This window comes from Vanacampus margaritifer, chromosome 17 (assembly GCF_051991255.1).
Source record: "Vanacampus margaritifer isolate UIUO_Vmar chromosome 17, RoL_Vmar_1.0, whole genome shotgun sequence".
Classification (NCBI taxonomy): Eukaryota; Metazoa; Chordata; class Actinopteri; order Syngnathiformes; family Syngnathidae; genus Vanacampus; species Vanacampus margaritifer.
In genome coordinates, this window is record NC_135448.1 from 16958883 (window position 1) to 16974016 (window position 15134).

General features: G+C 40.6%; 1 protein-coding gene across 2 annotated transcripts; it reads left to right on the forward strand.

Annotated features, from left to right (window-relative positions):
- Positions 1-885: 885 nt before the first annotated feature.
- On the forward strand, positions 886-13824 carry trak1b (trafficking protein, kinesin binding 1b). 2 transcript variants are annotated; one of them, XM_077548323.1, is made up of 18 exons: positions 886-1041; positions 1116-1310; positions 1503-1579; positions 2613-2729; positions 2812-2912; positions 4154-4259; positions 4324-4402; positions 4469-4599; positions 4688-4762; positions 5780-5917; positions 5989-6065; positions 6304-6552; positions 7460-7734; positions 9103-9221; positions 10534-10723; positions 10798-10903; positions 11817-11942; positions 12021-13824. In XM_077548323.1, the coding sequence occupies exons 3-18, from the start codon at positions 1529-1531 to the stop codon at positions 12598-12600; spliced, it is 2520 nt and encodes an 839-aa protein (XP_077404449.1). In that variant the 5' UTR covers positions 886-1041; positions 1116-1310; positions 1503-1528; the 3' UTR covers positions 12601-13824. The 2 variants fall into 2 exon arrangements, with proteins under 2 accessions (XP_077404449.1, XP_077404448.1); XM_077548322.1 differs by having other exon boundaries at positions 4324-4599.
- The last annotated feature ends 1310 nt before the right edge of the window (positions 13825-15134 follow it).

A 15134-nucleotide genomic window follows, 5' to 3' on the forward strand; every position in this document is an offset into this window, starting at 1 on the left:
GTGGCGATGAGGATGAAGCCACACCCTCAAATAACCCTGCCACTTGAATGAACTCCTGGCCTAGTATGAGAAAACCGTTTCAGCTCATTCCATAGCCTTGATATACACGTTTAAGGTCTCTGAGACGATTCAGCGCACTAGTGCGGCGACTCTGTTTTACTAGTAGCAGTTTATTTCCATTGACTGCCTTTCACGTTGACATTTCTGCACACTATCAGGATACCGAAGTCATCGTGACTTTCTATGAGCACAATTGCCCACAAGTTGACATCTGCGCGCTACTAGTGGCGAAGTGCTCGGATTTTTATGTCACTAGTATCATGCATGCATTTCAGTAGTCAAATGTAGTTGTCATGCTAAAAAGCTGCTTTGTGCATTTACTTCAAATCTTTGATGTTTTTTTTTGTGCTGCATTATTTAGACAATTTTCAAAATTAGACAAAATGTGGTTTTGTGATGGTTTTGTAAATTTCAATTATCATTAAATGGTTATTAATTGCAGTTACCTTTTTCACCAATAACTAATTTCCCCTTCATGTTACATATATTTTGTATTAATATATTTCTAAATAAATGCTTACTAAATGTATTGTAGTTAATAAAAACATATATTTTTTTAATCAAGTCTAATGCATGAGTATGTTTGAGGAGGGATGACCGTAGCTCTGCAGTGGGGATGTTTTGCACGATTTAAAGCATGCAGCACAATGCTGAGTCAGCGGCACTCAACTTAAAGACGGGAGGTGCATCGATCGCTCTAGACTTGATCGGCTTTACAAAACATTTGTTTGACTTCAATTGCTGGGCGTGTTTTGTTATTCAGCCCGAGAGGTCCATGGCCGCCGTTTCGGTCCGCCACTGACAGGTGAGCCAAGCTGGCCTCCCCGGCCCCCTCCCAGACCCCCGCCCCGGACCCCGACCCTGACCCGGGCCCCGACTGGGGACACGGCGATGAGGATCAGTATGTAGGTGAGGGCGAGTCCAGTCAGCCTGACGCGTGCCAGGCTCTCTCTGACTTCAAGGACGCGGAGACCATCACAGGTGAACCAGCTTTTGGTGCCGCTATGTTGACGTGAGTTGAGGCGCTTCTTTGAGATGTTTTCCTGTGTCTTTAGATGTGTGCAACAGCACCGACCTGCCAGAGTTTGAGATCATCAGCCTCCTGGAGGAGCAGCTGCCGGTTTATCGCTTGCGGGCCGACACGGTTTACGGGTACGACCGCGATGACTGGCTGCACACGCCCCTGCTGGCGGCCGACGCCCCGCACGACCTGACGACCGAGCAGATTGAAGAGACGCTCAAGTACTTCTGTAAGTCTGCATGGAAGCGCACATGTGGTACACGCTAAGCCTGTAAGGGTTTTGGACTTTGCATTATGGTTAGCTTTTATTGTGTTTGTTTTTAAAATCAGCAACTTTTTTTTTTAGAGCAAGTTTGTAACTTTATAACTTAATTACGTCACAAAAACTTGACCTGGGTTACGCGCACCTGTGTTTCCACAGTGCTGTGTGCGGACAGAGTGGGCCAGATGACCAAGACCTTCAGCGACATTGACGCCGTCACACGTCTTCTTGAGGAGGTGCGCTCGCATGTTTTGTGGAGGGAAAGCATATATATATATATATATATATATATATATATATATATATATATATATATATATATATATATACAAATAATTAAAAAAAAAAAAAAGCATTTTGAACAAGAAGCTCTTAGATACAAGAAAAAAAAATCAGGATCCATTTAACTCATTCACTGCCATTGACGACTATAGACGTCAAAAATTCATTTGAACTATTTCTTTTAGTATTGCACATTTAGAACAGATATAAAATTCCTGATTGATCTTGAGTTAACTAGTGAAGTCATGTGAATAATAACAAATTCAAAAAAAAAATTAATCACCTGATGCCGCCAATTTAAAAAAAGAAGAAAAGATTATTAAAAATTAGAGTTGTCAGACGATTACATTTTTTAATTGTAATTAATCGCATGACTTCAATTGTTAAGTCATGATAAATTACAAATTTTATATCTGTTCTAAGTGCACAATAAAAAAAAGTAGAATTTCATACTCTTGTTAACAAAAATGGAGAAAAAAATGTGAAACTAATAGAAATAGTTTAAATGAAATTTTGACGTCTATAGCCGTCAACGGCAGTGAATGAGTTAAGATGTGAGACAGTTGAACCGTAACCTTGCCGACAGACCAAGGGAGGGACTTGTTGCATGAAAAGCCAAATCGGCATCCAGATTTGACATGAATATGTTTTCATATTTCAGCTTCCTTTCACTCATGCTTTTTTTTTTTACTCTCATGCGATAATTTAGACAATTGTTTATTATTTTTCGGGGTGAAGTGAGAGAGGTTTTTTTCGGAAAGTGAGATTATTTTTGGTGGATGTGTGAATTTTTTTTCCTCCCCCCCCCACATTGTTTGAGGTTTGTTGTTGATGTAAAAGTTTTGACGGCTGAATGTAATTTTTGACTCTCACTTAAAATAAAAGTCTTACTTTGATAAATAAAAGGTCCTTCGATATTTGGGTGTTCGTGAGAGGTATTTTTGGCCCACAGCGCGTCTAATTTTAGCTTCTCGTCTCGTACGTTAGAAAGAGCGAGATCTAGAGTTGGCGGCGAGGATCGGTCAGTCCCTCCTGAAGAAGAATCGAGTTCTGACTGAGCGCAACGACTATCTGGAGGAGCAAGTGGGACAAATCACCGAAGAGGTGCGCACACACGTCAGATTTACGATTTCCCGCGCGCGGCCTGGCAGGGGGTTCACTTGAATGTGAGGTTTCGCTGTGGCAGGTGGCCCAGCTGCACCACGAGTTGAACCTGAAGGACGAGCTGCTGCAGTTTTACACCAACGCGGCCGACGACAGCGAGGAGGAGTCCGGCGGATCCCCCACGTCAGCATTTTGAAAGTCCACTACTTCTGCGCATCCATCAATGCTTGGCTGACTTGTTCACTGTTGGCTTGTAGAAATAACAGACTGCATTATTATTATTATTACTATTATTATTAAGGGCACCAGTAAAGCTAGTAACTAAAATAAATAAAATAAAAAAAGACATAGTCAACAGCTAATATTTCAGCATGAAGCTCATTGACGAATTTGTAAAATAATAATAGTCAAGATTGTGATGGGATTGGGAAAATATGCAAATGAGTTCATCATTGTCGGGATGAAAAAAAATTTGGGGAGACGTAGACGTGTCCAAAATTTTATCTCTTGTGCAATTTGACCAATTGTATGACACCAAATGTTTGCTAACTATTTGTATTAGTTTAACTTTTTTTTTTTCCACTTTTGTTAACAAGACTATGAAAACCTAGAGGAAACAAATTATTGTACATTTAGAACAGATATAAAATTTGTGATTATTGGTGAGTTAATTAGTGAAGTCATGCAATTAATTACAATTAAAAATTGTAATTGCCCGACGGCCCTAATGTTTAATAATCTTTTCGTTTTTATCGCGTCAGGTGATTACAATTTTTTAATTGCAATCTCATTTTTTTTTTAAATTCCGACAATGATGAACTCATTTGCATATTTTCTCAGTCCCATCAGAATCAACTCCTTGACTATTATTATTTTATGAATTTGCCAATGAGCATCATGCTGAAATATTAACTGTTGACTGTCTTTTTTTGTTTATGGGTAGCTTTACTGGTGCCCTTAATAATCATAATAATACAGTCTGTTATTTCTCAATTTAAAAAAAAAAAAAATCCAACAATGATCAACTCATTTGCATATTTTCCCTATCCCATTTTTACACACTATTGACACTTTACATTGGCAAAACCGATGAATCAAGCCTGCTGAGCCGACACCATATGAGTGATGTCATCTACTTCTGGTCTCTCATTGGCCGAGCAGCGTCATTGTAATGTTTAATATACAATTAACAATTAATGTGGGACTGGGAATGAGCTCTGTTGCAAATTGCTAACGCACCACCCAAAAACGTTGTAATTGCCAGTTGATGCCACAAGAGGGCGGTAGATTAACTGAAGCTCCTTCCCTCACTTTGTGACGCAACAGGACGGCGCCAAATAAATAAGAGGGAGAAACTCAGAAAATCACTCAAATAGATACTGTATGTAATTGACGATTCTGACCTTGTGCTTATGTCCCCGAAGGGGTAAGAAGAGTCGGGTGGAAGCCGCCGCGGGAGGTTTTCTGAATGACACCCTGCAGCGGAAACTCAAGGAGCTGGAAGAAGAGAACCTGTCCCTCCGCTCGGAGGTACTCCCACAAATGAACCCCTTTCAAATACCGCGTCGTCGTCTCATTTTGTGTCGGCGCGCAGGCGAGCCATCTCAAGTCTGAGACGGAGACGTACGAGGAGAAGGAGCAACAGCTGGTCAATGACTGCGTGAAGGAACTCCGTAAGTTCCCTCCCATTTTTTTTGGCCTTTTGTGCCGTTGCCGGAAACGCGACATTTCCTCCGCAGGGTTGTCCAGCCTGCAGATCTCGAGCATCGCGGAGGAACTGGCTCGCAAGACCGACGATGCCTCCCGACAGCAAGAGGAGATCACGCACCTCCTCTCCCAAATTGTCGACTTGCAGAAGAAAGCCAAGTCTGTGAGTAATGCAAAGAAAAGTCACAGGAAGAAAAAAAGAAAAAAAAAAAAACATTCATTGTCATCATGATCCCAAACTTGGTGTGCAGTTTGCCGTGGAGAACGAAGAGCTCTCTCAGCATCTGATTGCAGCTAAAGATGCGCAAAGGCAGCTCACAGCAGAGGTGAGTCTCGGGTTGTCACGGCGACCGAGTGTTGAAATTCAGCCGTCAACTGTCATCACACACAACAAAATACAGTGTTAATCAAGCATAAAAATATAGCATGCACAAAAAAACTATTAATCAAACAAAAACATTCTCGTATGAACATAAACGTAGTACTAAAAAATATATATATATATATATAATATAATTATAATTATCTTACAATGCAAATTTTTTTAAAATAAAATTCTTGCATTTACATACAGTAAAAATCCATACACCAAAAGAACTGTACATTAAAAAAAAAAAATCACACAAATCTTTCACCCTCACCCAAAAAAAAACTCTCACAAAACTAACACGCAACAGAAAAAGTGAACACCAAAAGAACTGTCACGCTCGCAAAAAAAACAAAAAAAAAATCACACTTCAGCCTAACTTGCACAAACAAAAACTCTTACTGGAACCAAAATTATTTGCACATAAAGAATAACTCACATTAAACCAATAAATACTAAAACTAAACTAACCCTAAAAACTCCCCACTCATATTCACTTCAAAAAAATAAGAATAACACTCACTAAAACGAGTCCTCCATTCTCCAAATAAATTGCTCACGTGAACAGCAAAAAAAAAAAAAAAACTCTCAAACTCACCCAAAAAGCTCTCACAACAAAAACTCTCAAAATCACAAAACCTCTTACGCCCACCAAAAAAACTCTCACATAAAAAAACAAGAAACCGTTCAAACTCACAAAAACACACTTGCTCGACCAAAAGCACTCACATGCAACCCCAATAAACTCTCAGGCACACACTCACGGAAAACTCATATATGCACCAATAATCTCTCACACACCAAAAATTCTGACACAACAAAAAATCTAAATATTATATTCACCAAAATCACAGTTATTTTTTTTGCTATTTCTTGTTAGCATGAGACTTTTTTTTTGGTGGCGTGCATGAAAGTGTTTTTTTATACGGCCCCTTGCAGTAAAAGTGTGACGTGTAATACGCAACCTCTCCACCAGCTGCAAGAGTTGGAGGAGAAATACCTGGAGTGCATCGAAATGCTGCACGAGGCCCAGGAGGAGCTGAAGAACCTGCGGAACAGAAACTACGCCGTGGGGACGCCCAGGCGCTTCCATCCGCTCGGATTGTACCCGATGGTGCGGGTTCGAGCGCCATCTCTGCGATGTACGTGGACGCGCAAGATGAAGCTCACGTGCGTGTTTGACAGGATTCGCTGGCCGCGGAGATCGAGGGAACCATGAGGAAGGAGCTGAGCCTGGAAGACCCCGATTGCGAGCAGCAAAAGTACGGATGAGATATTTCAAATGATATTCACTAATGTTATACTAAAGGTCATTACTGGCACCTTTTTTTCGTATTTGAAGTGATTATTTATTCAAGTGCTCTACAATTCATTAACACAGGGAGGAGGCCTCAATAAGATGCAAACTAAATTATGCAAAATTATGCAATCCAGGTGTTTGCTCATGCATAATTCATCCACGTATCTGTATTCATATTTAAATCCACATTTCCTCGGCAGGGTCCACCGTAAGCGCGTTTTCGAGACGGTGAAGAACGTGAACCAGACTGTTCGTCAGCGCTCTCTGACCCCGACCGGCGCCAACATCCCGGGTTCCAACCAGTCCCTGTCGGCGCGCACGTCGCCCATGTCCAGCGGGCTCACCAGTCCTCACTCCAGCCTGTGCGCAGGCGACCTGGGCGGGGACGGCGTCGCCCTCGACAACCGCGCCCAGAGCATCCTCATGGAGACGGCGTCCAATCAGGAGAGGTGAGGGCGGGAAGTGCTTTTAATATTTGTTCAACTTTTCTTAAATGAGCAGTTAAATTTTACTAACACTTTCAGTTTAATTTTAAAAAATATATATATATATTTATTTTTGCTTCTTCTTTTTTAATTTTCTGTTTTAGGTATAAAATATTCATCCATTAATTTTTTTTAACCCTTCAAATTCCAGCTTGCCCATTGCAAATACAATAATGGCTCCCTCTAGTGGTAAGCAAAATACAATTTATTTTTATAGCGGTATCAAAAGTAATCACTGAATTAAAAAGTCAAACATTACCTGTTACAGCAACGTACATTTTTAAATCCAGTGCATTTTTTAAGTACAATTGTTGTGCATTATTTATATTTTAGGAATAACACTTTTTGCATTTTAATGTATAGTTTTTTTTCAAGCTTTACGTTTTTAATCAATCACCTTTTTAAATAATTGTAATTATAATATAATAATTGATTAATATTTTTTAACCCTGATTTTAATTTATTTAAATGTTATTGGTCAAAGTGGCTAATTATGCAGTGGACTTAGCAAATTAAGTATATTTCTTAGGTAAGGATGTTTGATACGACTTTTTAAAATAAGTCCAGTATTGCCCTGATACTGATTTTCATTCTTAAACCTCCTCGCTCATTTTTGATGAATAATTTTCCAGAATTGATTAACATTAGGACTGCTTAGACAAATCATTTGCCACACTTGAGTGGGGAATCAGTTTTTGTTATGCTATCAATATTAAACTTGCTGTGCTTGATGTATTTTGTGACTCTTTCTGTGACTCTTTCTGTGACTCTTTCTGTGACTCTTTCTATGACTCTTTCTGTGACTCTTTCTGTGACTCTTTCTGTGACTCTTTCTGCGACTCTTTCTGCGACTCTTTCTGCGACTCTTCAGGAGCACAGACGTCCGAGAGAAGAAGACGAGCGGAGTTGAGGATTTGCGTGTGGCCCTGCGTCGTCTGTCCCTGCGCCGTCAAAACAACCTGAGCGAGCGGCGCTTCTTCGAGGAGGAGCGGGAGCGGCGGCGAGGCGGCGGCGGCGGTGGCCTCCCCGACCAGAGTAGCGTCATGACCCCCTCGGAAAGCATCATGTCGCTGGGCAACCTCCACCTGTGGGCCTCTAGGGGGCCCTACCTGCCCGACAAACTGCAGATTGTCAAGCCGCTGGAAGGTGAGGGCGGGGCCAAAAAGGAGCGAGAGAGACACCTGAGGGTGAAGGAAGGGGCGGCTGGCGCTGGGTGAGGAAGACCGGGGCCGGGCTCCAGAGGGAGAGGGGGGGGAGGTGGACCAGGGACAAGGCGCGGAGCAGGAAGAGGAAGGCGACGAGAGAGGGGAAGGCCACGCCCCCCTCGCTCATGCTCTTCAACTCTTTCTGGTCTCTAGAGCATGCATCATCACAAGTCCGGCACTTTTGCGTCTCCTCACACTTTGTGCAGGGAAGCTCAGCCCAGAGCGCGGCCATAAGCACATCTCCACAATCAGATTTATTTTTCATCTTGCACACAAATGAAATTTTATTTATATAAGAAACAGATATAAATAGAGCATGTAAATGAATCCCCCCGGCTATAGACTTAAAAAATTATTTCTATGTTCTCCATTTTTGTTAACAAGAGTATGAAAACCTAGAAAAAAAATATATTGTACATTTAGAACAGATGTAAAAATTGTAATTAATCTTGAGTTAACTAGTGCAGTTATGTGATTAATTACAATTAAAAAAAAATAATTGCCTGATGCCCCGAATAAAAAAGAAAAGATAAGATTATTAAAAATTAGGGGCGTCAGACGATTATTTTTTTTAATTGTAATTAATCGATTAATCACAAATTTAATATCCGTATCAAATGTACAGTAAAAAAAAATTAGGTTTTCATACTGTTGTTAAAAAAAAGTGGGAAAAATGCGTAGCTAATTTTGGACGTCTATGGCCGTCAATGGCAGTGAAAGAGTTAAGTAGGATTTTGTTTGTTTACACTTTTGTTAAAAAACTTTTTCTTTTTTTTTTATTACATCACATGACTGAGAACAAATCCAGAATATATCATAATACAAAAACTTGCCAACATGAAGCTTGGTTAATATCTGTACTATTCAATAATCATGTCAATGTCATGATAATAGTGTCATTATTAGAAACGTAGCACTTTAGAGGGTCTATTATATACGCAGTTCTCGGTCTGATGCAATACTATTACAATCGCAATACCAAACATATTATTTGTGCTGTATGTCATTTGTACCGCTGTTTTTGTGTTCACTATTCATTTTGCTTGACTTTTTTTTTTCATCTGCTTTCTGTCTTTTCTGTCCACATTGTCTTCTTCCCCTTCTTAATTTCACCATGTCCGACTAATAAAACACATTTCTTTGGCATTCAAATGTCATTTCTTCTTCTGTCACTTTGTCATCTTTTTTTGTTGCTTGATCATATTTTGTTCACGTTTGGCCGCTCATTTCTACGGCATCTCATCCAAACTGACGCCATCTCGCGTCTCCCCCGGCTGTCGTCAGGTCACGCTTGTCTTTCCCGCCGCAGGCTCGGCCACCCTGCACCACTGGCAGCAATTAGCCCAGCCGCATCTCGGGGTGATTCTGGACGCCAGGCCGGGCGTGGTGTCGAAAGGATACAGACCTCTCGAACTCGAGCTTGACCAGGTCTGTATGTCAAAGAAATCTTTTCCAAAATGACATCAAAGCCACATAATCATTTTTTTATTTTATTTTAAAAAAGGTAATTTGAGGAGATTAACTAGTTTGTCAGATTTGTAGATTTTGGGTAAAAAAAAAAAAAAAAAGTAGGTCTGTATGTCAAAGAAATGTTTTCCAAAATGACATCAAAGCCACATAATAATTTAGATTTTTTTTTTTAGAAGGTAATTTGACGAGATTAACTAGTTTGTCCGATTTGTAGATTTTGTGTTAAAAAAAAAGTAGGTGTGTATGTCAAAGAAATATTTTCCAAAATGACATCAAAGCCACATAATAATTTTTTATTTTTTTTTAAAAAAAAAAAAAAGGTAATTTGACGAGATTAACTAGTTTGTCCAATTTGTAGATTTTGTGTTAAAAAAAAAAGTAGGTCTGTATGTCAAAGAAATCTTTTCCAAAATGACATCAAAGCCACATAATAAAAAAATAATAAAAAAAAGGTCATTTGACGTGATAAACTAGTTTGTCAGATTTGTAGATTTTGTGTTAAAAAAAAAAAAAGTAGGTCTGTATGTCAAAGAAATCTTTTCCAAAATGACATCAAAGCCACATAATAAAAAAATAATAAAAAAAGGTCATTTGACGTGATAAACTAGTTTGTCAGATTTGTAGATTTTGTGTTAAAAAAAAAAAAAAGTAGGTCTGTATGTCAAAGAAATCTTTTCCAAAATGACATCAAAGCCACATAATAAAAATAAAAAAATTAAAAAGAAGGTAATTTGACGAGATTGACTAGTTTGTCAGATTTGTAGATTTGGTGTTAAAAAAAAAAGCACTTTGAATACTTCAAGGTAGAAAATTACACAAAATGATAAAGCAGCAGCAACTTGAGAAAGCCTTAAACTGTGTTCGGGGGCCGGAAATTTCCGAGTGTCTTTTCACTCCCCCCTCCTTGTGCCAGTCAGCCACGCCCACCTATTTGAAACTCTCCTCATCACGTACCACCAGATTCTGCAGCACTCTTACGTATATTGACAAACCCCCCCCCGTTTCCGACCCCCCTCTGCCCTTGAACTTCCTGCCTCGTGGGAATCCTGCCAGCATTCAACTCCAACCACGAGTTCTGCCTTTGTAGGTTTGTCTGTCCCCTTCGAATCCTCAAAGCCGCCTTTGGACCTTGAAGTCAACTGCTTTTTATCGGGACTTTTAAGTTAGCTACGTTGCTACCGTACTGCATAATAACCGCATACTTTAGTGTCGATTGCACCCCTATTAACGTATCCACCCACGTGTGATTCCTGGCGGTCCTCGTCCGCAGGTGTATTCTTGGGGGAGCTTCGAGGAGGACGAAGCAGGGGAGCAGTATTTCCAGAATTTACCCACCACCTCATCTTCGGCCTCCCCAGCCGCGCCCTCCACCTCCTGCGGCCTCGGGCAGCCCTCGCCGCGCTTGGCTCCGCCTTCTCCAGCCTCACCGTCGCCGCATCTCAGCAACACTGATGCACTGGGTGAGGAGGGGGTTGGGGGGGCAATACATTGTGTAATGTGTCATTTTTGTAACGACAGTTGATTTTGTATGCAGCTGCGTACTATCCAGGTAAATGCATGGCCCATACAAGCTCCACCTACACTTTCACGACCTGCCGCATCCTGCATCCGACCGATGAGCAGACGCGAGTAACGCCCAGGTAAGCCGAGTAGCCCCAAATAATAACAATTTTAAATCAACAACCTGGTGTGTTCCAGGGTCTCGACCACCGCAAAGTTTTGTAAAATCCAAAGCTATTTGCTTTATAGAACGTTTTTCAGGTAGCAATTATTTTTTATTATTTAATTGCAATGTAATATTATATATATATATATATAATTAATTAAATTATAAATAAATAAAAATTGAGCACATAAAAAACATTATCAACGTTGTCCTCTGTGGGAACACAGTAAAGCTCTGTTCCCCAAAAAAGAAATAATTTACTAATAAAGTTTTCAAGTCATTGGTGGCATATGACAAGTTGGGTCAAACCATTCTGGTATGGGGGAGATGCAGGGTTTTTAGGATACCGAAATAGAATAGCCTACGTAATATAAAAGGAATTTATATTTATCTGAAATATTTACATATACTTTTAAAATATATTTTAAAATCTCATGTTAGAGAACCACCGGCTTAGTTGGCTGATTGTTATTATGTGCTTGATAAATTAAAGTAAGAAAAATTCCAAGTTGCCTTTTTTTTCTTCCTATATGTAGCCCTCAGGGGTAAAGTTAGGTCACCCCTGATCCAAAAGTTGGTGTCAAAAAATGTCCCCCACGTAGAAATGAGTTGGATGGAAGCAGTACCACATGTCCCCAGGAGAGGGCACAAACTCTGGATGGTTGGCTTTAGAGTTATATGTTCAATAATGCGTTCATCATCATTAAAGCGGCCAAAGAAATAAATAGTTTAATAACAATAAGGGCACTTTGAGGTTGAGAATTCGTGTGGGCGGAGTCAAATGTTTAGGGCCACGCCTCCGTCTGCGCTCCGAGGGCTCGCTCACCTTTCGGAAATAAGTGAAATTGAAGATTCTTTTCACCGAGTCGTCTCACTTTGCTCGACAGTCTGAACGCCGTCCCCTCCTCGTCGTCCTGCGTGATGACCAGCTCGCTACTGGCCACGCCCGCCGCAACGCCCTGCACGCCCCGCAGGCTCAGTCTGAGGCCGTCTGAGTCGTCAACAAATCTCAGGCAAAACGAAAACACCGATCGGCTCCCAAATACTCACTAAAAAGCACTGACGATTATGTTTGTTGTATCGGTCCGCAGAGATGCCACCCGCACCACCAGCACCTGCCTGGGCCTAGTGCGCCTCCTTCAGGAGAGAGGAATCTCTGCGGCGATGTATCACCAGAGTCAGGGATTGGATGCCAGTCAGGCCAACGAGGGGCTTTTATTCAGCACTTCCATTACACCCAACAAAGCCCCCGACCCCTTACGCCCCTCCACCCCTCCCAACTCCCCTACGGGACAGGGCGCTTCCGCCGTAGCAACCTCCATGGGCTTCGACTTCAAGAGCCCGTCTTACGACAACTTCCTGGCTTCCAAGCCGGCGCGCTCCATTTTGAAGGAGGTGACGGCGGGGACCAGGGGCCGCCAGAGGGGGCGGGACTGCGAGAGCCAGACGGACGTGAGCGTGACCGTGCACAACCTCAACCTGCTGGACAAGGTGAAACGGCTCGGGGTGGGCGGGGCGGCGGGGGCACGGGCGGCCAGCCCCGGCCCTATCCTGGGGGGGCCTCTGGGCGGGCTGCGCAGATCGGGCTCCCCCTTCGGGCCGGACGGGATCAGACGGAACCGGAGTTATCCGGCCAGCATGGCCATGAAAGCTCCCGGACCTCCGGAGTAATCTTGACCACTGGCGTGCGAGGAACGCATCGGGAACAAGGGCTGGCTGCTGGACAGTCACAAGGTCGCCATTTTATAATTCATTAATATTGCTAGGGAGTTTAACCAAGATAAAAAAAAAACATAATTGCCCATAGATGCCACAAGATGGCAGTAAATCACTAGCTCCTTGACACAAGGTGGTGCTAAAGTACTACTGTAGCTTTATTCTGCCCTCAAAAACACTAAATGGGGAGTTTTTATCAGCAAACAAGAAGAAGATTAGTGATGGGAAAATGAAGCTTCATGAAGCATTTGCAATACTTTTTGACTCCTCTAGATGGTGCTCTTGGTTTAAAAATAAAGGCAAGTGCAATAAAAATTGATTACATTTGCATTGCATCTTTGAATCATGAGTGCCATCTTGAGGAGTCAAAAAGTATCGCAAGTGCTTCATGAAGCTTCATTTTCCCATCACTACAGAAGATGCGTTCCAAACAAATCTTCCTAACACTATAAACAAACTAATACAGCAATGGTGTTAACCGATGGCCATGACATTAGGAATTACTTGCACAATTCAAGAGCCTGATAAAACAAAAAAAAAAATCTATTCTGCCATTATATAAAATAATGCTTGAGCAAAAATATATTCCAATACACATGAAATTAATATGTCAGTAGTAGTAGTATTTGCATTTGATTGCAAAGGTGTACCTTATGTCACAGCCGATGAAGTATATAAAGTTTTGTTTTTAATTTTTATTAACGACTTTGTTCAATATTGACTGTTTTTATAGCATCTCCCTGTCTCGAAATCTGGGGGGAGTTAAATCATGTGTAAACATTGGAAATGCATAGAGAGTTGCATCTCTGGCTCTTTTCAAGCAAGTTCATGAAAACAACAACAAAATCATGATCTAATGTATATAACCGGTAAAGTATGTGTCACTGCTTTAACGATGTAGCATTCACACTTCGACGCCCAGCAGACTCGCCGGCCCCCATCTGACACAATTGATTATTTGCGGGGCTTAATTGGCCGCCACAGCGAGAACCTTCCTGATGACGTCAGATGATTAATGTTGGTCATGTGATGTTACGAATGGGTTTGGCGGTCAGGCTGAAATGGCACTACTAACATTTTTTTTTTTGAAAAGTGGATACTAACCACACATGGCTGAAGGTATTTTTGAAGTATTATGCAATTTGGGATTTTGCAATAAAACGTTTGTTTTGATTTTCAGTGGTTGCTTTAATGAAAGGCATTTATTTGATATCGTTATTAACCCCTGGGCGTTATTTGTCCATTTTCTGGCTTTTTTCTGTTTTTCATCAAAGAAAAAGCATTTGAAAAAAAAATACACTAGGGACCTGACATTTTACCAGGATTGTTTAAAAATGTAGAAGTTCAAATTGGCGCCATGCTGTAATTTATAACTATTACCAAACAGGAGGGAGAGATTCACACAAAGTTGTTGTAATAATGCCCGATTTTGGCTCATTGACTCCCATTATAAATCGCAGTTTTTGATATGCTGTAAACCTGATGTGTTATAATGCATTTTCCGTGATTACTGATGCAATCGCTTCTTTGACGAGTCATAAACATGAAAATAGAGGAATTTGTGTTTAGAGTGTTAACACAAAAATCCACTAGGTGGCGCCAAATGCTAATAAATAAATACAAAATGCATGCATAAAAAAAATCTATTGTTATGACTTATTGACTTGTTTGAGCCTCTAACTATGTCAGATGAAATATATTAAAAAATATATATATTTTATATATATATATATATATATATATATATATATATATATATATATATATATATATATATATATATATATACACCATAGTTAGTCTTGCTATTAGCATAATACTGCTATTGTTGTCCATATGGGTCATTCAAAAAAAAAAAAATAGGTCTGATGCCACTGAACATTTTGAGTGGTTGAAAGTGAAAAAAATATTCATAAATGACTAAGTTATGTCACTTCAAAGGAAATGCTGGATTTTGGCAAAATTACAAGAGTTTAATCAAACTATAATAACGCCCAGGGGTTAATGTCAAATTAGGTCCATGCAGGGATGGCGCCACACTGGGGATTTTCGGTAGAAATGCAGTTGAAATAAAGTTTTGTGGTCTCTTGGTTAAATAAAGCTTTTGAAAAAAAACACCACGTGATGACGTCATTACCGAAAACCTATTTAAGCTGTGACTAATTGAAGAAGCAGTCTTTCGTTTCTTCGCCAGCATCACACCGACGTCCTCCGCCTGCTGTTCGCCACATCTCGACAAGATGACCAAAAGCTTTGACAAGAGATTTGTTTGAAGATTCTTCTTACACTTGTAGTTGTAACTTTTAACATGGTCACCTTTTTCAGCATGCAAACACCTTGCTAGCATGCTAGCTAAAATGTTTGCTCAAACGTGGTCAATCAACGTCAACCGCGTGCTAAAATGACACCAACGCATTTATTTGACATGTTTGGAAATAAATGCTCGCGGTAAGTAAAGTACTTATTTGTTTAACTTTGTTTTTAAACGC

Bases quoted from the DNA above. Each gene is read 5' to 3' on its own strand.
- trak1b (XM_077548322.1), top strand. From the start codon at position 1,529: ATGACCAAGACCTTCAGCGACATTGACGCCGTCACACGTCTTCTTGAG. The intron at 7,735-9,102 runs GTGAGGGCGGGG...TTCCCGCCGCAG, and splicing joins GATTGTCAAGCCGCTGGAAG to GCTCGGCCACCCTGCACCAC. The intron at 9,222-10,533 runs GTCTGTATGTCA...CCTCGTCCGCAG, and splicing joins TCGAACTCGAGCTTGACCAG to GTGTATTCTTGGGGGAGCTT.